The 22,615-nt window shown below is 41.3% G+C and overlaps 1 protein-coding gene across 17 annotated transcripts in view; it reads left to right on the top strand.

The window, feature by feature from the left end:
* The window catches only part of scrib (scribble planar cell polarity protein), a 72,626-nt gene that overhangs the window by 28,813 nt on the left and 21,198 nt on the right, over positions 1–22,615 (top strand). For 13 of the 17 annotated variants that reach the window (XM_061921691.1, XM_061921701.1, XM_061921695.1 and 10 more), the window contains exons 2-29: positions 409–526; positions 4,814–4,892; positions 5,348–5,437; positions 5,767–5,823; positions 7,239–7,302; positions 7,864–7,938; positions 8,011–8,155; positions 8,412–8,530; positions 8,609–8,808; positions 8,920–9,086; positions 9,196–9,323; positions 9,402–9,527; positions 9,606–9,797; positions 9,883–10,248; positions 11,600–11,662; positions 12,707–12,796; positions 12,880–12,957; positions 14,501–14,821; positions 15,532–15,612; positions 16,569–16,805; positions 18,105–18,215; positions 18,282–18,458; positions 18,536–18,652; positions 18,725–18,913; positions 18,996–19,115; positions 19,504–19,560; positions 19,923–19,979; positions 21,854–21,934. In XM_061921691.1, coding sequence (XP_061777675.1) covers positions 409–526; positions 4,814–4,892; positions 5,348–5,437; positions 5,767–5,823; positions 7,239–7,302; positions 7,864–7,938; positions 8,011–8,155; positions 8,412–8,530; positions 8,609–8,808; positions 8,920–9,086; positions 9,196–9,323; positions 9,402–9,527; positions 9,606–9,797; positions 9,883–10,248; positions 11,600–11,662; positions 12,707–12,796; positions 12,880–12,957; positions 14,501–14,821; positions 15,532–15,612; positions 16,569–16,805; positions 18,105–18,215; positions 18,282–18,458; positions 18,536–18,652; positions 18,725–18,913; positions 18,996–19,115; positions 19,504–19,560; positions 19,923–19,979; positions 21,854–21,934 — 3,705 coding nt within the window. The remainder of the gene's footprint in view (positions 1–408; positions 527–4,813; positions 4,893–5,347; positions 5,438–5,766; positions 5,824–7,238; positions 7,303–7,863; positions 7,939–8,010; positions 8,156–8,411; positions 8,531–8,608; positions 8,809–8,919; positions 9,087–9,195; positions 9,324–9,401; positions 9,528–9,605; positions 9,798–9,882; positions 10,249–11,599; positions 11,663–12,706; positions 12,797–12,879; positions 12,958–14,500; positions 14,822–15,531; positions 15,613–16,568; positions 16,806–18,104; positions 18,216–18,281; positions 18,459–18,535; positions 18,653–18,724; positions 18,914–18,995; positions 19,116–19,503; positions 19,561–19,922; positions 19,980–21,853; positions 21,935–22,615) is intronic. The other 4 variants (XM_061921692.1, XM_061921704.1, XM_061921706.1 and 1 more) reach the window with 2 other exon arrangements.

Below are 22,615 nucleotides of genomic sequence, written 5' to 3'. Positions count from 1 at the left end.
TTACGATTCAGGAGCTACGATTTATTTAAAAATCGATTATTGATGCATCTTTGATTTATGTATATTGATGCAGTCTCACATTTATTTTCGTTTCACTGAACGTTTATCACTTGCAACTAAACAAACTATTCATTTGGCATAAGAAACAGTTACTTTATATCACATTTATTAAATTAATGAAAACGTGTGCAAAACTGGACAATAAGTGCCCGATAGTAAAGGAGCTGGTCGGATCTCTCAGTGAGTTGGCTCGCTGCAGTCAGCCAAATTTTAGAACTGTCTGCATTACTTTATTTACAATAAATAAATCGATTATCGATTGACGTTCACTAATCGGTTCTATTATCGTCCATGTCAGAAATGCAATGCATCTAAAAATGTGGTATTTCCCCCACCTCTACTCTGCAGCCTTTCTTCAGACTACTGAACCTACGGAAGCTTGGCCTGAGTGACAATCAAATCCAGAGACTGCCTCCCGAGGTGGCCAACTTCATGCAGCTGGTGGAGCTTGACATATCCAGAAACGGTAAATGACCAGACAAAAGCATTATATTTTTGTGCCGACACTTTCCCTTTAAAGGAGAACTGCACTGTTGTTGGAACAATACCTATCATTCACAATCCTTACAGAAGACAAGCACACATTTTTATTTTTTGTGCACTCAAACTAGTAAAGAAACATTGGTAAAAGTCAGCAATGGAGCCAATGTGAGCCGATCTATTCTGCCTATAAAGCGCATTAGAAACCATCCAAACACCTCCATCATTTTATATACATACTGTAATTGCAGGGTATATGTAGTGTAGTAACAAGCATTTTTATAATATGTAATATTCAGATATTTTGCTCATTTTAAGCATACAGCGGCGTATTAATTTCACAGACACATAACAATGTTGGGTTTTTCCTTCAACAATAACAAATATTACTAATCATGGCAGACTTCATGAAATGCGACTGTTGAACAACTTAAGCTGTATATCAAGCAAGAATGGGAAATAATTCCACCTGAAAAGCTTCAAAAATATGTCTCCTCATTTCCCAAACGTTTACTGAGTGTTGTTAAAAGGAAAGGCCATGTAACACAGTGGTAAAAATGCCCCTGTGCCAACTTTTTTGCGATGTGTTGCTGCCATTAAATTCTAAGTTAAAGATTATTTGCAAAAAAAATAAAGTTTTTCAATTCGAACATTAAATATCTTGTGTTTGCAGTGTGTTCAATTGAATATAAGTTGAAAAGGATTTGCAAATCATTGTGTTCTGTTTTTATTTACGATTTACGCAACGTGCCTACTTCACTGGTTTTAGGTTTTGTCATTACAAAGCCTCACTTTTTCCACATTTTGTTATGTTATAGCCTTATTCCAAAATAGAATAACTAATGTTTTGTCCTCGTAATTCCACAAACAATACCCCATAATAATAATTTGTTATATATACTTTTTCAAATGCATTAAAAAAAAAATCACGTGTGCATAAGTATTCAAAGCATTTGCTCAATGCTCAAATAGTTGGAATAGAAATGAAAGAGTAAATGAAACCAAATTTCTAGGTATAATGACTGATGATAAATTGAAAAGGAAATCTCATGTAAAAATATACAACATGAAGTAGCAAGAAACATGTCAATAATGAATAAAGCAAAACATGTTCTAGACCAAAAATCACTCCATATTCTCTACTGCTCGCTAGTGTTACCATATCTGAGTTATTATGTAGAAATATGGGGAAATAATTACAAAAGTACACTTCATTCATTAACAGTGTTATTAAAAAAGATCAGTTACAATAATACATAAAGTTGGATATAGAGAACATACAAACCCTTTATTCACTGAATCAAAAATACAGAAATTCCCTGACGTATTGAATTTTCAAACAGCTAAAATTATACTCAAAGCAAACTTTAATTTGCTACCCAAGAATATACAACAATTATTTTCAACAAAAGAGAAGAAATATAATCTCTGAGAAAAATGTAATTCAAGTGTTATACACTTGTACAACACTTAAGACCTTCAGTATATCAGTATGTGGAATTACATTTTGGAATGGATTAAGCAAAGAAATCAAACAATTTACCAATATGATCCACTTCAAGAAACTCTTCAAAAATAAAGTGTTTACAAAGTACAAAAAAGAAGAACCATGATAAACATTCTGAATTGATCTCATTCATCCATTCATTTTCAAGATAATCTTACTCATCTCACCATATGAAATATAATTTACTTCACCAATTATTATTTGTTTGTACTGTTATTACTTACGGTGTATATTGTGAATATATTGAGAACAGGAAGTGAACAAAAGTTTAAGCAAATGCTATGTAAAGGAAAAGTGGTAGGATTAAATAAGCTCTACTTCTTCCTACTCTTTTTCAAACATGTTGAATAGAGAAACTGGAAATTGTGATGCATCATGTTGTATACATGCATGTTCGAAAAAACTCAAACTCAACTCAACTCAATACTTCGTTGATGCACCTTTGGCTGCAATTACTTCTCAAGTGCCATTGTGTAACACTTATAGTACTGACTTCTGACTTTTTTGATAGTAGGTGAGGCAAAATGCAGTTTCATAAACAAAGCTAGCAGCTATGCTCCCAGCTCGAGTGGTACACAGCCTCGGCTCTCGATATCTTTAAAATTAACAACGAATTGTCACCAAATATGCATCTTACAGCGTTTGACTAGTTGGAATTGGTTTTAACTTTTCCATTTCAGGGTATTTTGTATGTGTTTTTGCTATCACCACGGTAAATCTTCGAACACACAGCGTCTTTCTTTTGTGTCTTTTGCATGGAACGTCTCTAGTCTTCTAACAGCTAGCACTAGCCATGCCCATACGAGGAGGGCACTTAATCCTATCGGTCAACACTGAGCCTAAAAAACTACCAGAAAGGCTGTTTGGTGGGTCACACAGAATCGCTTCCCGATTAATAAATTCAGTTTCGGATCATCGTATTACATGTTTTGAAACGATTTTGAGCAATAGCATATTAATAAACTTGTATTTATATACTTTTTACAAATATTTATTAACCTCAGGAAATTATGGTCTTTAATCGTAGTAGTTTAAACCTTCACAACTCTGATCACATTTTACTAATGGGTTACACTCAGGTTGGATGAAAAGCGTTGGTTTTCATCCTGGATGTCTCTGTACATTGCTGCATTCATCTTTCCCTCTATCTATAGTTCCTGTCACTGACATCCCCACATCATGACGCTGCCACCACCATGTTCACCATGCAAGAGATGGTATTTGCCTGGTGATAAGGAATGCCTGGTTTCTTCCAAACAAGACGCCTGGCATTCACACCAATAAGTTTGTCTGATTAGAACAGAGATGTGTTTTTTCTTTGTCCTAAAACCTTTCAGGTACATTTTGGCATTTTTTTTACTAAGAAATGGCTTCAGTCTGGCCAATATACAATACTGGCCTGATTGGTGGTTTACTGCAGAGATGGTTGTCCCTCTGGAAGATTCTCCTCTCTTCACAGAGGAAGGCTGTAGTCTGACAGAGTGACTATTGAGTTTTTGATCACCTCCCTGACTAGACTGAGATGAATGCAGCAATGTACAAAGATATCCTGGATGAAAACCGGCGCTTCCCATCTAACCTGATGGAGCTTGAGAGGTGCTGCAAAAAAGAATGGGCAAAATTGCCTAAAGATAGGCGTGCAAAGCTTGTGGCAGTGTATATTAAAAAATTATTGAGGCTGTAATTTCTGCCAAAGGTGCATCAACAAAGTACTGAGCAATGGTTGTGAATACTTATTATGTAAATGTTTTTTTGTATTTGAATTAGCAAAATTACAAATAAAATCACATTGCCTTAATGGGGTGTATTCCATTTTGGAACAAGGCTGTAGCATCACAAAATTAGGAAAAAGTGAAGCACTGCAGGATTCATATTGTTAGCTATTTTGTATTTTTTTTAGAGGGTTTTTGGGGGGAAAATAGTGTACTCCTATTAGCTGCAGTGTTTGTTTTGTAATTGTCGTATATAACGACTTAAAATGCATTAAAACACATAAGTGTACTTGTCTTAGATGGAGATTGTGAATGACTGGTTAAATTTTAAAAAGTGCAGTTCCCTTTTAAACTCCATTGTATGCCGCTTTAGAGGTGTTTTGTCTGTTGTGCAGAGCGATTGATATACAAAAATCTACCAACACATTTTTACAACCAACTTGTGTTACCACATGAGGAAAATAAAGATAAAATGAAATCTGGTGTGCTGTGGCAGCAAAGGCAGATGATGTATGTTTGCTATGAAACATCTGTGCTGCAGTATAGCACAATGTTGCCTGTCCCCTACATTGTCTGCTAAAGGAAAATGCGAGCCAGACAAGTGTCTGTGACTGCTCTAGCTCAGGAGAATCTCTGTTAATGTGCACTTGCAGAATACATGGATGGTGGAAGAGTCTCGTGGTCATTCTGCTTGGCGGCGCTAACAATCTGAAAAGGAAGTCATAGTCCAGTAGTCATTGCCTTTTTTTGTCTGGTATTCCTTCCCCAGTCACCTCTGACCAAAAATGTGCCTGCAAACACCTTTTGTTGTTTTGTTTTTTGTGACAACAAATAATTTTAAACCAAAAACAGGTTTTCTTGATTCCTGAGAAAACTGACGGCATAATATAAAAAACACACACAGCAGCTCTAAGTACTGTTTCATTTTGAACTTTACTTTTTCTCCAGCATCTGGTTGTGATTAAAATAAACTTTAAAATGATTTTGCTGTTTTGCTAACAATTCCCTTACATGTGTGGTGCTCAGTCCTGCCTCCTCCTCTGATTTCCTACAGACATTCCGGAGATCCCAGAGAGCATTAAATTTTGCCGGGCCTTGGAGATCGCAGACTTCAGTGGAAACCCCCTCTCTAGGTAAGGGGCGTGATAACCCGTCACTCCAGTAATAAAATATAGTGCTTGTCCACATGCAAATCTACTATGCGCACCAAGATATAAGGCTGGAATATTAACACAGAATCCTGCAATTTCACATGTGTGTGTCTGCATGCGCGGGTGCACTTGATAGTATATCTGCTGGAATTGCTTTTAAGTGTTCTACCACTCAGGACTTCCTGTACACAATAATTGAACCTACAGGAAGTGATGCATTAGTGCAACAATCCACATGTCCATGACTAATATCAATTGGTAAGGGTATATGACTACGATGTAAAGTCACTAGTATTGTGTTTCAGTCTTTTGTTGTACTCTTAATGAAAACCAGCGGAATGACTGCAGCTTTGTTGCAAACATACAGATGGGAATACCAGTCATGTGATCCCTAAAGAGACTCTCTCCTTTTATTTCATCCTTTCTTTGTGCTGCAGATTGCCGGATGGTTTTACTCAACTGCGAATACTGGCTCACTTGGCGCTCAATGAGGTGTCATTGCAAGCTTTGCCCAGCGACATTGGAAAGTATGTTTGATCGTTAGTGCTTTCATTTTCACTAAATACAGTGAATTCCTTGCAAGTCTCTTCCATATTTAATGCATATACAGTAGTTCACCAAATGGCTAACGAATACATTTGGAGTGCACTCAATTAAGTGACTGAGGGGTTCTGAGGCAGCCGGGCTATGGGGGCCCCTGCTGCCCTCGGACAGATGGAGGGGCCCCCTCACCGTGCCAGGCAGCCCAGATGAACAGACCTGCCATCTGACTAAACAATCTGCCCCTCCTCTCACCTCTCTTCATTTATCCCTTCTGCTGCCATCCTTCACCCCACGGCCACACCTCTTCTTGCAGTCTGGCCAACCTGGTGACGCTGGAGCTAAGGGAGAACCTGCTTAAGTCCCTACCCACGTAAGTGTCAACTTCTTCCAGCATACATTAGAGTATTGCATTATCTGTCGCTATGTACACCAGGATCAGGATGCCACTGACAAACAGCCAGTGTTTAATTATTGTTGTGAGCTACTCATTTTGTGCAAGTTTGTGGAAGGCACTGACAACTTACCTCTTATGTCATTAATCAAAAAACAAACAACTTTCCATGCACATTGTTGGCACATTGAGAATGAATGGTATGCTGTCGTTTTACTTATATACAGTGGATTCTAGATTTATGAACTCAACCGGTTCTTAAACATGGTTTGTAAAGCAAAATGTTTGTATAGTTAAGCATAGCTCCCCACAAAAAACAACGTAAACATGAATAATTGATTTTAGCCTCGACAAAAGTCCCTATTTTAGAAAAAGAATGCACACTTTGAAAACACTATTGCAGGGCTTTTCAAACTGTGGTATGCCAAATAATCACTTATTTAAATATTCAGAGTTACTGTTCAAACTGTGTGTAATGTTAAAGTGGCCAAAAATATTAAATATACTTGTTAAATAAAACATCTGCCTTGTTTTAATAAATATTTAGGCCTGCTACGCTACTGCATTTTAACGTTAGTCAATATGATAGTACGATAGAGCCAAGTCTGTGGTGGTACTTGTCGAAAAAGTTTGAGAACCACTGTTTTAATGTTTGTGTGTAAATAACATTAACAAAATAACACAACAGTAAGCTAAACTTTCAGCGCACACGCACACACACACAAGAGTTCTTTTGGTGCTCTTAAAACATTAACAACAATGTTGCTACAACAATAAAAAAAAGTTAAAGTAATATAATCTTTACTTTGCTGTCCGCACACAGCAGCTGACGTGACGGCACAATAGGCGCAGAACAAGCTGCAGGTAGAGAGAGTAGAGCGCGGGGAGGAACGGAAGTGTGTGTGGGTTCCCTCTCCTCTATTTTTGAGTCCAAAGCAATTCCCTTCTTCTTTCCAGGCTGGTTTATTGGCTTTTTTTGTGCATATTGATGAAGCAATACAGCAGACAAAGCTTGGTGAATGGCAAGAAAAGAACCACATGCGGAAGAACTGAAAAGTGGCAACCGAGTCATGGACTGCTTAAACAGGATATGACGTATGCAGCACCCCCTCTCCAATATGGCTGTGCCCTGTGTAGACTGTACTGTACAGGAATTATTGTGTTCCAAAGGGCAGCGCATTTAGGCCAGCGGCACACAAAAATAATGAATGAAGCGTTTATGCACCAAGGCATGGTTCGTACACAGAGGCATATTTTGGCGCGATCTTAAAGCCTGTAAACCAAAAAGTTAGCAAATAGAAGGGTTTGTAAATTGAGGTTTGACTGCACGCTATAGTTGTTCCTTCAGGTCACGTTTGAGCAGCTTATTCAAAACTTGTTGCATTTGTTCCCAGGTCACTGTCTTTCCTGGTGAAACTGGAACAGCTGGACTTGGGGAGCAATGAACTGGAAGTGTTGGTAAATGCCTCTCCCAATAATATACAGCAGGTGTCAAGGTTTTCAAACCAATGTTCAATATTGGCCTTCTGCATACCTTACTACCCAAAATTCCCACCACCATGAGTATGTCATGACAACGGCATATTTTTCTTAGTTCCTCCGTGTTAGACGCAAGGTTCTGCCGTGTGCCCCGAGCACAAACCTTAGCCTGGGAGCGCATGCAAGTCTCAATAGGAGAGCGTAAACAAGTCTCAATAGGAGAGCGTAAACAAAGGCCCATGCATGGCCTGATGAGGGCGGAGGCTGAACAAATAGGTGACATCATGTTGAACCCTAGCCTGCGGGCTGTCTGCCATAACCCAGCGACATTATCCTTTACTTGGTTGGCCACTATGGATTTTAACTTTGACCATGTAATTTTGCCAAAGTAGAGCACACGGTGTTTGCTGTAGCAGCAGCGGTTTTCACTGCGACTCTTTAACTTCCTGGCATGGTACCACCAACCAAAACTAAATTTAACAACTCACTTATTCTTATTTACTTGTTTTCAATTTCCTTTAATTTCTTCTAATTTGTTAGCCGGACACCCTAGGTGCTTTGCCCAACTTGAGGGAGCTTTGGCTGGACCGGAACCAGCTTTCCTCGTTACCACCAGTAAGTCAACTTGAGTTTTTTATGCAAGAGATAGCCAAATAAATTATTCTCTTTTTATGTTATTGTCTGTAGGAGTTGGGGAACCTCCGGAGACTGGTGTGTCTGGACGTGTCTGAGAATCGTCTTGAGGAGCTCCCGTCTGAGCTCAACGGTCTCCTGGCTCTCACCGACCTGCTGCTCACACAGAACCTGCTGGAGGTCATTCCAGACAGCATAGGTGAGGTGGAGAAGAAATACATAGTCTCAATTAGAGAAGTAGGATGTACTGCCCTCCGCTGGAAAAATAATGTCATTGACACTAGGGGTGCATGAAGCTTACACTTAATCTTTATACTGAGGGTCCAAACTTTGTCCAGCAAGGGCCGCATATAGAAAAGTTGAGGGATGTAGGAGGGCCACTTTGATTTGTCTAATTCAATATGCTGTTGGCCAATAGAAATTAAGCAGATGGTTAAATTGCATGTTTTTTTCAGGATGTTTGAAGCAACTTTCCATTCTGAAGGTGGACCAGAACAGACTGACTCACCTGACTGACTCCATAGGAGAGTGTGAAAATTTGACAGAACTCGTATTGACCGAGAACCTTCTCCAAGTAAGGCTGCAGAAGAACAAAAATAAAACTTCATCATGAGTGATTGATCTGATCCCATGTTCTCTGTGCAATGGACAGACACTTCCTCGCTCGCTGGGCAAGCTGAAGAAGCTGACCAACTTGAATGTAGACCGCAACCGCCTGGGCGCTGTGCCCAAAGACCTTGGGGGTTGCACCAGCCTCAATGTGCTATCGCTGAGAGACAACCGCTTGGGAAAACTGCCTGCCGAGCTCGCAGATGCTACGGAGCTGCACGTTCTGGATGTGGCCGGGAACAGGTCTCCAGCACTCAGAACTCTTCCAACCACCATCCAATAATGTTTAAGGTGCAAGAAATGATTCATGTCATTCTTACTAATTTGTCATCCTTTCTGTTTTTGGACCTCAAGATTACAAAACCTCCCTTTTGCTTTGACCAACCTCAACTTGAAAGCCATGTGGCTGGCAGAGAACCAGTCGCAGCCCATGCTCAAGTTTCAGACGGAGGATGATGAACGCACAGGGGAGAAGGTGTTAACCTGTTATCTGCTGCCTCAGCAGCCTTCGCCTAGCCTCGGTAAGATTCATCATGTCTTCTTTGTTTCTTGTGCTTTTTTATATGATCTTCTTTGCTTTGTCTTGACATTCTGTGTAATTATGCGCTCTCCTCCATTTATTCTTCACAGAGAACCTGTTACAGAACAGCGTAGATGACAGCTGGACAGACACCAACCTGAACAGAGTGTCCGTCATCCAGTTCCAGGAGGAGACGAAAGCCGAGGACGAGGATGATGAGGCTGCTGCAGAGCGTAGAGTAAGGGATTGACAGTAGTTATGTAGTACTTTTGAGTCAGGTTGTTGACTTATTGCTAAGTTGACATTTGTAATTCAGGGCCTCCAGCGCCGAGCCACACCCCATCCTAGCGAGCTGAAGGTGATGAAGAAAGTAATCGAGGAGAGGCGGAATGAAGGCTTCACGTCTAGACCCGAGGGAGATGATCAGTTGTCTGATGTGCAGGTACACAGTCACATGCTAATAGTCCAATTTGTTTGAAAGCTTTCTTTGTTTCCTAAATGGATACTTTTTGTTTTTAAGGAAAAACGTCTCAGTGACCTTTCTAATCAGAGCCATGATTCCCAGTTGTCCGACAGTACAGTGTCAGCCACCTCTCACGACGATAGGTGGGAAGCTGTTGTCCCCTCCCAAAGACATAGAGAGGACCTTGTGGATGGTCACTCTCATCAGGAGGAGGAGGGCCTGGATGAAATGGAGGTGGAGTACATTGAGGTGATCAGAATTCAAACTGCTCCTCTTCAGCTAAACTCCACTAAAACCCTCAAAGTTTCAAACGTCGCTGCTCTTTTTTTGCCAGCCCACTGTGCACTTTGCAGAGGAGCCCATCATCCGCGTCGACAATGAGGAAGACGGTGTAGAAGGTGAGGGGAGCGACGAGGACGACGAAAGGCCGCCCTTGCCTGCCGAGAAGCAACGTCTCATCAGGAAGGACACCCCGCACTACAAGAAGCACTTCAAGATCACCAAGTTGCCCAAGCCTGAGACAGTGGCGGCACTGCTGCAGGGCTTCACCCCCGACGGCCTCAGCTCACCGACCCAGGCCGCCGAGGACGAGCAGGACGAGGAGGAAGAGGACACCATTAGCACCCCTCTGCTCTGTCACAGAATGGAAGCATCGGAGCTGGAGGACAGCCGGTACCACGTCAATTCCAGCCAGGTCAAGGTAAAGGAGAGACGGTGGAGCTCCTCAATTGCTTCACTTTGCTTACAAGTTAGAAGGTGTATTATCTGCCTTGTACTCCAAGTTTGGAAAATAGGACCCTTGATAAAGCCATATGCCGTAGACCATCATTTTTGTGTTTTGTTATAGTTTGGCTGTCTGCCAAAAATGCACCAACTCGTCGACACAAGAGCTTGATACACAATAGCTCCACATACTGTAAAAATAAAAATAATTCAATATTAATGAGGTGTATTAGATATTATACCATTTGCTATGTCATCTGTGACACAAAGCAAAGATGTTTAGATTTGGTGTAGCTAGTTTAGCATGTATTGACCTACATTGATTGGTTTATCATCTTTCAATGTACAAACTACATCAAAGTGACCCCCTGCACATCTCAGACATTTTTTGGGAAAAGATTTGCGCTGTAAATGATATTGTACATTTTAGATTTGGATAAAAAAAAAAAATGTCCTTATACCCCTTAGGCAGCTGCAGGCCATATTTTCGCTCGCCTATTCTTTCACATCTCTGGCGCTGATCAGTACTAAAAACCTCACGATACATGTTAGCTGGCCATTGCTTAAACGATTGATTGTGTAATTCCACATGTTGTGTGTGTGTGTGTGTGTGTGCGTGCGTGCGTGCGTGCGTGTGTGTGTTTGTGTGTGTGAGTGTGTTTGTGGGAGTTGAGTGGGTGGAGTCAGCACTGACTGGTTATTACAGAATAATGAACCACTGATTGTTTGGAAGATTGTAGCTGATTCACTAGTAATTCACATGAATTGAGGAAGTTTGTTAACTTTGATCAATAATGATGTGTGTCAGTGTGTGCGTGGATGACCAGAAGATGTATTGGCAGAGCTGGAATGTGACGTCCAATTGTTTTTTTTCATGGTTATCTAGTTTATAGTTTTGCATAGAAATGACCTCCCGCACCTTATTTTGTCTAATATTTAGAATAGATTTAATGAACTTCAATTGATTGAGCTTCCCTATGAATAGGTCTATACTCTCAGTTGTATATAAAGCTGCATGGATTTAAGTGTCCCCTGTGGTGATGAGATTCCTTGGACACTTCTGCTGACCGCTCTTGCCGAGAACTGTTTTTGCGCTATGGCTCTTTGGTCTTGTCTTTCCATCTCTGCCTGTATTTGCTTCTGGTAGCTGGGTGGTGTGAGCGTTGTACTGCTTTTGCTTTAAAAATGGAAGATGGGATGTCACGGAGAGTGTGCATCTCTGGAATGTTTGAATGAGTGTGTGTTATTATAATACTTTTGAGTGAGTGTGAGCTTTTTTTTTTTGGCCTAACTAATCCGCATGCTGTCGCTGGTTACTGTCCTAACAGGGGGTGTCATTTGATCAAGTCAATAATCTGCTGATTGAACCTGCTCGAATAGAGGAGGAAGAGGTCTGTACCTTCACTTTCCTGTGCACTCTTATGTCCTTCCTACTCATCCTAAATCCATGACGTAATCCAAGCCAATCATTTTAGGAACCCTATAACCATTTAGTGAGTGTAGCAGAACCTGAATGCCACTTTGTTTTTGTGAAATGCTGGGCAATGAAAGAATAACATTACATTTTATACAGTTGTAAAGAATATAATTATATAAAAAATACAAATGTTTTGCTTAGCAACATAACTTTTTTGATCTGGTATTCTTGACATAGCTGTGTGGTTTGAGAGTCCCAGTCCTGCTTCATGTTCCGCCACATTTCCTGCATTCTTTTTGCTCCTGCTGCTTTGCCCTTTTTTTCCCTTGCTTGCCCGTGCTGTGTTGCCCTGCCTTGGACGGTCTAGTTGGTACATCGGCCTCCTTCATTTCCTTTTGAATATTCTGAAACACACTGAAACAGTAATTTAACAGGGGTTCCAGAAGACATTTGTTTCTCCTATGAATGTATCAATCAGACTAAATTGTTTGTATTTGAAATATCTCAATACAGTGTGATATTGTGAAAATAGAGTTGGAATGCCACAGCATGGTCCTTTAGTCTTCTTTCCGTCGTGGATGTAGTACACGCCTTTCTGTTTTTCTACTTGACTCCCTCCCATTTCGCATGGCTTTTATACAGTTTATTAGTAGTCTATTCCTTGTTTAGCCCACATCTTAAAGCCTTTCTGTACAAACATTCTTGAATGCAACTGACGAGAGCTTCCAAAAGTGTGCATTTATATTTTGTCTGTAGTCTAAAGGTAGCTAAGTGATTATTGACAAATTAGCTGTGCTCATCACACAGTTGTTAAAATTAAAATCTAGTCCATTCACATTGACAGTAAGATCTAAAAATGCGCTTAAACTGGGTTTGGACTCCAGACTATCTCTCCATGCATAAGTTATGATCATCTCCTGGCAGGTGGATGGAGGCCACCTACATCCTCTGTCCATGCTGCTCAGTTCCATTCAGCTCTTTATATTGACTGTGTTGACTCCTCCTCCTCACCTTGCAGCACACCTTAACCATCCTGCGCCAAACAGGCGGCCTCGGCATCAGCATCGCCGGCGGGAAAGGATCAACGCCATACAAGGGGGATGATGAGGTCAGACCACGTCCTGGATGGTGGCAATAATCCAACAGATCTGAGAGTACTAGTAATACATTTTTATTGGATTGTTGCTGCAGGGGATTTTCATCTCAAGAGTTTCAGAGGATGGTCCTGCAGCTAAAGCAGGAGTCAAAGTGGGAGACAAACTACTGGAGGTACACTTCCAATGCACTCAAATGGGCCACATTTCACAGTATATTTGGTGATCGACCAATTATTGGCGCCGATATTTGGCATTTTTACGTATATCATATCAGTCTTTTTTTATCAGAATCAGACTATTTTTGTTATTTTATTTACAACTACAAAATAACTACACCAGCAGATACGTTATATACACATATGATCACAGTATTTAGTATTTTTTTAAAAGTAGATAGTAATAACAACTGCTCAGGCACTAGCCTGTTTGCCCTACATGCAAAAAGCTACCTTTTTACTGAAGCCCAATTATTATTTTTTTGATTCATTAATGAATAAAAAAACCTCATTGTCAGTATCCATCCATTAATTTTCTACCGTTTGTCCAATTCCGCCAAATATGTTTTGATATCTGATGGGATTTTTATTGAGTTTTTGTGATAATTCTTCTCCGGTCTGCTTTCACTGTGGCTCATGCGGCCACGCACCAGTCACCCCCCCGTCCCCGTCACTCTTTCCTGCAGTGGTGGTGTCCTACAGTATGTGTCCTCTGCTAACCTGTACCCGTCAAAATTTCTAAATTTTTTTGCCGGGATATCCCATTTTGGCTTTCTTTCCTTGCGTCTTCCCATTCTCGTTTTGTTTGTTTTCGCTACTTCAGAGATAAAGTCACTCGACAAACCTTTTTGCGCAACACTTGGAGTGTGGGCTCCTTAAAGCGCTGCTGTGAGTTTCATGTTCTGGACTCTCTCAAACGATGCAAAAGATATGGATGACAAATAGAAGACTTCTTGTATAAGTACAGAAGAGCAGAGGGCAGCTCTAACATTCTCATAGTTTCTGTAACATCCAGGAATAAATTATGTCAGCCAGCTTTAAAAATGTCTCAAGTATAAGCTACGTAAAGGAGCCGAAAATTGTTTTTATTTAAATATTCCCAATATTTCAGGGTTCCTCACAAGGAAAGCTTATAGTGCATTGAATCAATGAACTGCTATAAAATTTAGTAGATTAGTTTTTGTGATGTAGAGAAATCCCCCTTTTTCACCTATTTTCCCTGAAGATTTTCCATAATTTGAAATGCAAATATCGATGCTACTTTTTGACACACATAAGAAAGGTGAACATTTCTGATGTTTTTTGGTGCTATATTAACCCCAACATTAGCGCTGCATAAAGGATTATGTTGCTACCGGTCCAACGTTTCTTAGAAAAAGTTGTCTAGCTGTTTACTAACGTATGCTAGTCATTTATAGCAAACTTTTACTGCAAATGAATAAATGCTCCAAATATTGGTTATCGGCCTCCTTGACATCTAATAATCGGTATCAGCCCAGTAACAAACATACGTGCTCTAAATAAGATTAAATAAGATTACCATGGATTGATTAACGTGGACCCCGACTTAAACAAGTTGAAAAACTTATTCGGGTGTTACCATTTAGTGGTCAATTGTACGGAATATGTACTGTACTGTGCAATCTACTAATAAAAGTATCAATCAATCAATCAATCAATCAATCAAATATGTTAATTTATGTCAACTTTCTGGCCCAGGTGAACGCTGTAGACCTTCACGAGGCTGAGCATCACACTGCCGTGGAAGCGCTCCGCAGCTCCGGTGCGGCTGTCTCCATGACGGTGTTGCGCGAGCGCATGGTGGAGCCGGAGAACGCCATCACCACCACACCGCTGAGGCCAGAAGATGACTACTTCCCACGGGAGAGACGCAGCAGCGGGCTAGCCTTCAATGTGGAGGATGGTCACAAGAGTGGGCCTCTACAGCGGCTTTCCACCTGTCTTATTCGAAATGACAAAGGGCTGGGATTCAGCATCGCTGGGGGAAAGGGCTCCACTCCCTACCGCACAGGGGACACAGTGAGACACATTTTGAGTTATTTTGGGTCCAAATAACATCTGTTCAAATCATTTTTAAAATGTCATATATATGACCGCCTTAACGCTGGTTAAACGAATGCTGTTTTGTTGACCTATTTGCTTAATCAATATTGGGCACATCCCACACAATTTGTAAAAGTTCTATTTGTGTCAGTCGTGGTCGGGAAGCCCGGTCATAAAGTGTTTGCCATAACTCTTTCAGTCTTTCAGCTGTGCCTGTTCTGGCCACAGCGTTTCTGCGTCATCGCTCTGGCGAACGGAGATATGAATAGCGTGCCTCGGACACATGATAGGTTCACTGTAAAGCGGGCGGGCAGAGAAGCGTATATTTGGGCCAGTGTGCATCACTCCCCTTGAAACTGGCCTCAGCTCACATCGCACAGACGAGAGCGCGTTTATGATTTAGGCGGGTCTGGCTGTAAGTCAAAATGTTTTTGGGAAAGCATGCTTGATGTTGCGGTTGCTCCATGGAAGCGTTGCTGTGCACTTTGCTCATGCATGTGTTGACACGTTCTGTTTTCCGTGGAGTTTTGTATTTGATTTGGTGAAAAACGTATTGTGAAATCGGTCAGTTCAACTTTGATGCATAAAGATAGACACTCTTAAGATCTTGTCATCAATTCACAACTTATTTGGAAGTGAACTTTGGTGGGAATAATACAGACAACTTCAATTTACTTTGTTTTCAGGGAATTTACATCTCTCGCATTGCAGAGGGTGGAGCAGCCCACAGGGACAGCACGCTACGTGTTGGTGACAGGGTCATCTCTGTAAGTAGTTTTCTCTCCAAGTTACCAGAGTTGAACTAATCACGCCTCACCTTAAAATTTTAACATCTTTTGACAAGCAACTTACTGTATTTATATATTCTGGCATTAGATGCTGCAACTTCTAGTCATGAGGCTGACTGATAATGTTTTTTTAATTTATTTAGTTTTCAAACTAATGAAAAATACAAAGAGTTAAAGGCTTCACAGGAATACCTCTTAACATTGTGTTGGGCCGTCGTTTGTAAGAATGGTGTGTTTCTAAACACACATGTCAATTAAAATAATGTATATAAAGTATTCCCTATAATGTCATGGCTTGGGATAACATTTTTCTGGCTTATTTGCATTGACTCTTTCTTCCTCCTGCTGTTTCTCATTTTCCCGAATCTTTCTTTCCACCTCTTGCTGCATGCTTACTATTGCATTACCGCTTTGCCTTGTGGAGTGTTGATACGGTGTTGGGGGGTGGTGGTGGTGGGGGTTGCCTGAGCCTGTCACTGCTGCTGACATGGTAGACACATGTGTTACCATAGCAGTGGACCAGTGGTAGCGGTGGTAAGGGATGATACTGTCAGGCCAGCGCTGACCTCTGCTTGTCACTTGGGACCATTTTTTTTTTAAAGACTGCATGCCTAAAAGCTTACCACTGTTACCAAAAAAACTTGTTGCTTTCTGATGCTTGCCTTTGTGTATTTGAGATCAGATTTTTGGGGGAGTTTCATGCTCATACTGTTTTTTACATACATAAAAGCAAGATGCAAAAAATAAGATATACGTATCTTTAACAGTGATGAAAGCAGGGCTCCTGCTTTCCTGTTGCCTTTCCAATCACCTGGCACCCCGCTACCCTCTTTTCTTCTGGCCCTCTAATCCCGAGAGCAGTTAGAGCTCTCTATTGCACTCACTTTGGCACACCGTGCCAATGATAGAACCGGTTGTTGTTATTGTAAATCCAGATCAATGGTGTAGACATGACAGAGGCCAGACATGACCAGGCAGTAGCGCTCCTTACTGGCACCTCACCCACCATCGCCCTCCTGGTGGAGCGAGACCCCAACGCACCACGTTCGCCGGGTCTGTCCCGGCAGCGAGCCCACTCTCCTCCGCCCCCAGAACCCTCGGACTCTCCAGACCAGGAAGAAGAGGGCCTTCCCGGAAACCAACTAGGTCAGGTGGATGATTATCCCATCGAGGTAAGAGACCAAACCACCTGAAATTGCACGTTTACTCTTGACTCTCATTGAATTACACTATGTCTTCCTATTTGGCTCTTGTACTATAATTGCTGCTGTCCATTTCCAGAGAGAATGCATAGTATGGTGATTTATTGAACAATGGCATTTACAGCAACCCGAGTATTGTACTTTTTTCACTTTTTAGCAGAAATAAATGTGCCTTAACAAGTGATTAATGTACCTTTAGCTTGACTAACATTTTATAATTGTTTTTATAAATACAGTTTTATAAATACATTTTATTCTATTTTATATACCAAATAATATCTTGCAATAATCATGTACAATCAAGAATCGATACTGAAACGAATAGTCACTCCAAGTAGGGCTGGGCGATATTGGCTTTTATTAATATCTCGGTATTTTTATGCCATATCGCGACATACGATATATATCTTGATATTTTGCCTTAGCTTTGAATGAACACCTGATGCATATAATCACAGCAGTATGATGATTCTATGTGTCTACATTAAAACATTCTTCTTCATACTGCATTAATATATGCTCATTTTAAACTTTCATGCAGAGAGATATCACAACTAAGTCAATTCACCAAAACTGTATTTATTAAATACGCTTCATTTTCTCGCAGCTGACTTTTTAAATGAAAGAACAAATTTGTAGTGCTGCTACCTTTTGTAGCAACAGTTCTAATGCATACTTTGCATATTGCTATTGTGTGCTGAATATCTTCCCGCTTGAAGCCAAACCACCGCCAGATGATGGACCCCCTGCTGTTTTTTGGGCATTAATTGTTCTTCCTCCAAAGTTTCGCACCTTTTCTCTCTTGTATTGTCACCGCTTCCACCACCTGCCTCAGCTAACGTTAGCCATGCTGCTACCTCTCTGCTCGGCGAGAGCGTATGACGCTACACGTGTGACAGTATGTGATGTATGTAAGAGGGTGGGCTTGTTTTACGTCTCTGTGAGAAGGAGAGACGAGAAGGAGTGAGAAACGCCTGTAGTGTAAAGCCCGCAGCTAAAAGCAACTGCGTGAGAATGTATACTCTAATATTACGATAGTCATTTTCTGTATCGCGCAGAGGCAAACCCGCGATATATCGTTTCTATCGATATGTCGCCCAGCCCTAACTCCAAGAATTGGAATTTAATTATATTTTGCCCCAAGATTTGCACCTCTAGTACTCGGTATACATCCCTAGCCCTGGCTCAATTAAGTTTGGGAAACGCCAATTTAGTAAATTTGTACCTTTTAAACACCATTAAAAAAAAAAAAAAAAAATCACTTAACAGGAAGTGACTTTGGTCAAGTCGGGCGGTCCTCTCGGCCTGAGCATCGTGGGAGGCAGTGACCATGCGAGCCACCCTTTTGGCATCAACGAACCTGGAGTGTTCATCTCCAAGGTATCCCAACAAACAAGTAATTTCCTGTGTTGCTTCCTGTAGACGATGCATGCCCCTCTTCCACAGGTGATTCCTCACGGCCTGGCGTGTCAGAGTGGGTTGCGTGTGGGCGACAGGATACTAGAGGTGAACGCTATCGACCTGCGTCACGCCACGCACCAAGAGGCTGTGCGTGCGCTGCTGGCCAACAAGCAGGAGATCCAAATGCTGGTACGCAGGGACCCTTCGCCGCCTGGCATGCAGGTTAGTTTGTCCACAGAATATGTCAAAGTGCAAAGAAAACTCTTGTGATGCTGATGCAGCGATTTGCGGTGTTACAGGAAGTTGTAATCCATAAGCAGCCTGGGGAGAAGCTTGGCATCAGTATACGCGGTGGTGCCAAAGGTCACGCCGGAAACCCTTTTGACCCAACAGATGAGGGCATCTTTATATCTAAGGTAGCATCCGTGTTGACGTATATTTTGGTCGAGTTTATTAGCTAGACTTCCTAAATTCATGAGCTCAAACAGGTGAGCTCAAGTGGCGCTGCTGCACGAGACGGCCGATTACAAGTGGGCATGCGCATCCTGGAGGTGAACAACCATAGCCTGCTGGGCATGACGCACACAGAGGCTGTGCGGGTACTCCGGGCTATTGGCGACTCCTTGGTGATGCTGGTGTGTGACGGCTTCGACCCGCGCAACGTGACTATAGTTGAGGTGGGTCTAAGTGACGAGCATTATGTCTGTATTGAATTTTACTCAATGCTAAGTTGCTAAACATCTTGTGTTTTATATCCAGCCATCTCCTGGCATCATCGCAAACCCTTTTGCAACAGGCATCGTCCGTAAAAACAGTATGGAGAGTATCTCTTCTATAGACCGAGACCTGAGCCCAGAGGAGATGGACATCATACAAAAGGTACAATCGCAAATCACACACACCATTTTGCCAAATGTGTTTCGGGAAATATCTAGTTTGCATAAAAGGAAGTCATTAGCATGCAATGCAACAGTTTTCGCTAGTCATCAACATACCAGGAAACACTTTGCAATGTTTGTAATCGCATCAGCCAAGTTTAAGCGTGAATCAAATGTTTTGTTGTACCACAGCAATTCCCCGTTAGCGGGAGTTTTACTGCCTCCACTCATGCATCAGAGCACTCGAAAGCATTAGTGTGGCCGTATATTTTGTTCGGTCTGTCCACACAATCCCCCAAAGTGGCGGCCTCTAGATTTAATGGAGCTGCCATTGTTTGCCCGGCTTACTTAAAGCAGCAGTAAAGATGCTGAATGTTGTTCTTCTCCAGGAGTCTGAGATGGTGCGAGAGACTTCGCAGTGGGAGAAAGAAGAGATGGAGAAAGTGGTAAGTTACAAATTTAAAAGAGCAGATGGTTACTACCAAATTTTAGTCCTAGTCTACACAAGGTGACTGTAGTCCCTACTTCTGCACCCTACTGGGTGTTGTTTGACAGCTATTCCTGTAATGTTCCACCTTGCATGCGTATTCGGCTCCCATAGCGAATGAAAAGTGAATGAATGATTCTATACTTTTATTTCCCCTCTCGTTTTTTCTCAACTCCCGCTCTATCCTTTTGACGTGTATGGTCCAATCACTCCATCTCCGCCGCTTTTTCATGTGTCTGCTGTTCTGTCACCCCCCTCCATTGCATCGACGTGTGTGTGTGCCTTTTCCCTCTGCACTCTACTCCTTCCTTTCCCGTGAAGGAGCGTATGCGTTTGGAGCGAGAGGAGGCAACTCGCCTGCTTGAAGAGGAAACTCAGGTGAGACACTTCTCCATGCTGGTTCCACCAAACTCCGGTCCATCACAAACAGGCCCCCCTCACCTACCCCACTGGATTTCACCATGTTCATTGTGGAAAAATAGTAGCTCCCACTAAGAAAAAAATGTAATACAGGGCATCCAAACTGTTTTGTATTAAAGGCAGCACACTGAAAAGTCAAAGGATTTGGTGGCCATTTAGATATCGTTACTTTTGTAAACATGCTAACGCTAACCCATGTCGGTATGCTATGTAACAAGCCAGAAACTTCACTTTTTTGGGAATTTTGCCTGTCATTCACAATACTTTGTAAGACAACAACACATCTTTATTCATTGTAATTTGTAATACACAGCTAATACAAGGCATCCAACATTGCAACTAATAGGGGTCATTTAATGCACCAATAAAGCCCTTGAAAAAAACTTCCAAAAACCACCAACAATACTCCATTTACATCTCAGAACCTGCATATCAACCAAGCATTAGCGATATTATTTTTGTAAGCGCTAACGCGGAGGAAATACTTTTAACGGCGCCGTGATCATAGATACGCAACTAGCTTATGCAGCTTATACTGAGCTGCTGCTGCATTGCCTCTGAGTTAGTAAAAGTGTGCTAGTTAAAAATCATGTCACTCACTGTCAACTTTGATATTCAACTTAGACCTGAAGATTGCAAGTAAGACATGAAAAGATGGTCCTTTGCACCCACCTTTTAAAAAAGTTTTTTTTTTTTAACTGCGTCAGAATTATGATTAATTTCACCAAAGCTGGATCTGCTTATCAGTTATTTTCTAAAGATTGTAGCTCATCCTTCCTATACTCAGGCTCAAAAATACAAGGTTCTGATCATCATTTTTGTCCCAAAGTAGCCTTTGATGGCTCTCATGAGGTCTGCCATGTTTAGTGGCAGTAGTTGTTGTTGTTGAAGGAAATGAATGTTTTGATGCATTTGTGAAATTGTGAAGTGAAGTGAATTATATTTATATAGCGCTTTTTCTCTAGTGACTCAAAGCGCTTTACATAGTGAAACCCAATATCTAAGTTACATTCAAACCAGTGTGGGTGGCACTGGGAGCAAGTGGGTAAAGTGTCTTGCCCAAGGACACAACGGCAATGACTAGGATGGCGGAAGCGGGAATCGGACCTGCAACCCTCAAGTTGCTGGCACGGCCGCTCTACCAACCGAGCTAAACCGCCCCACAATTATTGCTTACAATTAGCAAATAACTAAATATTAAATGTTGTTATGAATGTGCCTGTTACTAAATTACATACAATATATACTTACAGTAAGTATATAAAACCTGAATGGGGGTATTTTTTTTTAAGGTTTTTAGAGTGCTTTATTGGCGCAATAGCGCCATTGTTCGTCACCTTATACTTTCTTTATACAAATTAGAATGTTTTTTTTGTTAAATGACAAGTGTGCTTGTTTCAAAAAAGGATTGTGAATGATGGGCAACATTTCTTTTTAAAGTGCAGTTTCCTTTTGAGAGCTGCGATGGACTATGACTTGACAGGCCAGGGCTTTTAGGTCATTTGATCACGCTGCTCGGTTTAACTCTCAATCAACTGGGATTTTGTGGGATGACCACTGTTACACCAAGAAGGAACACCTTGACTACGTGTTTTAATGTGTGTTATAGGCGACAAAACGTGTTATTAGGATTAACATTTTCCCTTTACATTTTGCCCTTAGTGCTCTTTTTTTCTAGTTTGCAGTAAATAAATAAGCTGGGTCACACTTTGGACACCCTTTATGTAATGAAACATACTGTAGGCAATTTACATGCGAGCATGTTATTAAATCTGTGTTCCAAATATTTGTTGAATCAGCAGTGCTTTACTTTGTAATGTGTTTTCCTTTAGAACATTGGCACTGGACCTTTAAAGCTGGACTATAAAACTCTGGCAGCACTACCCACAACCAGCTTGCAGAGGATCAATAGGGTAAGGCTCCCTACGGTCTTTTCTCTATGATCCTGTGTATGGAAGTGAGAAAAGGTTATGTGTGTCTGAAACTATTGACCCCTTATCCTTGGATGGCATTCCTTTTTTGTTAGAGCTAGATTTGAAATGGTCTTCATCTATATGTTCTGTCATCTTGAGTCAACCATTTGCTCCTCGGGGAGCAGGACTTTTAACTCTTGGGTCTTTGCGTCTAACACGGCTGAATTCCAACTTTGGATGCATACCGATTCCAAGGCCACATTTCCTTTGGATAACCAGTGACTGATTGAAAGGTTCAACAACCATGTGGAGCTCATCTTAAGGAGATAAAATGTATGCATCAGAAGAAAGTTTAAAGGAGAAGATGCATGGCTTCTGTGAAAAGGAGCTGTCATGTTTGGGGGAAGGGGACAGCTGTCCACTATCACGCAGCCTCTGTGATATTTTAAACCTCTGAAGTGGACTGAGGCCCCCGTTGGTGGGTGGAGTAGAGTGCCAGACAGTTGGGAAGGGTGTTGTCTCAGTTCTTAGAGGACTTGCTCTGACTATACAGGACGATTCAGACAGACATCCTCCAGTAAGTATAAAGATTTTGGACTTGAAAGATTTCTAAATACTATTTCTTTTTTTATTTGATTTCATATTTATTTGATTATATTGTAACTTATAATATAATAATAT

This window comes from Nerophis ophidion, linkage group LG15, assembly GCF_033978795.1.
Source record: "Nerophis ophidion isolate RoL-2023_Sa linkage group LG15, RoL_Noph_v1.0, whole genome shotgun sequence".
NCBI classification, from domain to species: domain Eukaryota; kingdom Metazoa; phylum Chordata; class Actinopteri; order Syngnathiformes; family Syngnathidae; genus Nerophis; species Nerophis ophidion.
This window is presented reverse-complemented; position numbering and strand designations above follow the sequence as displayed.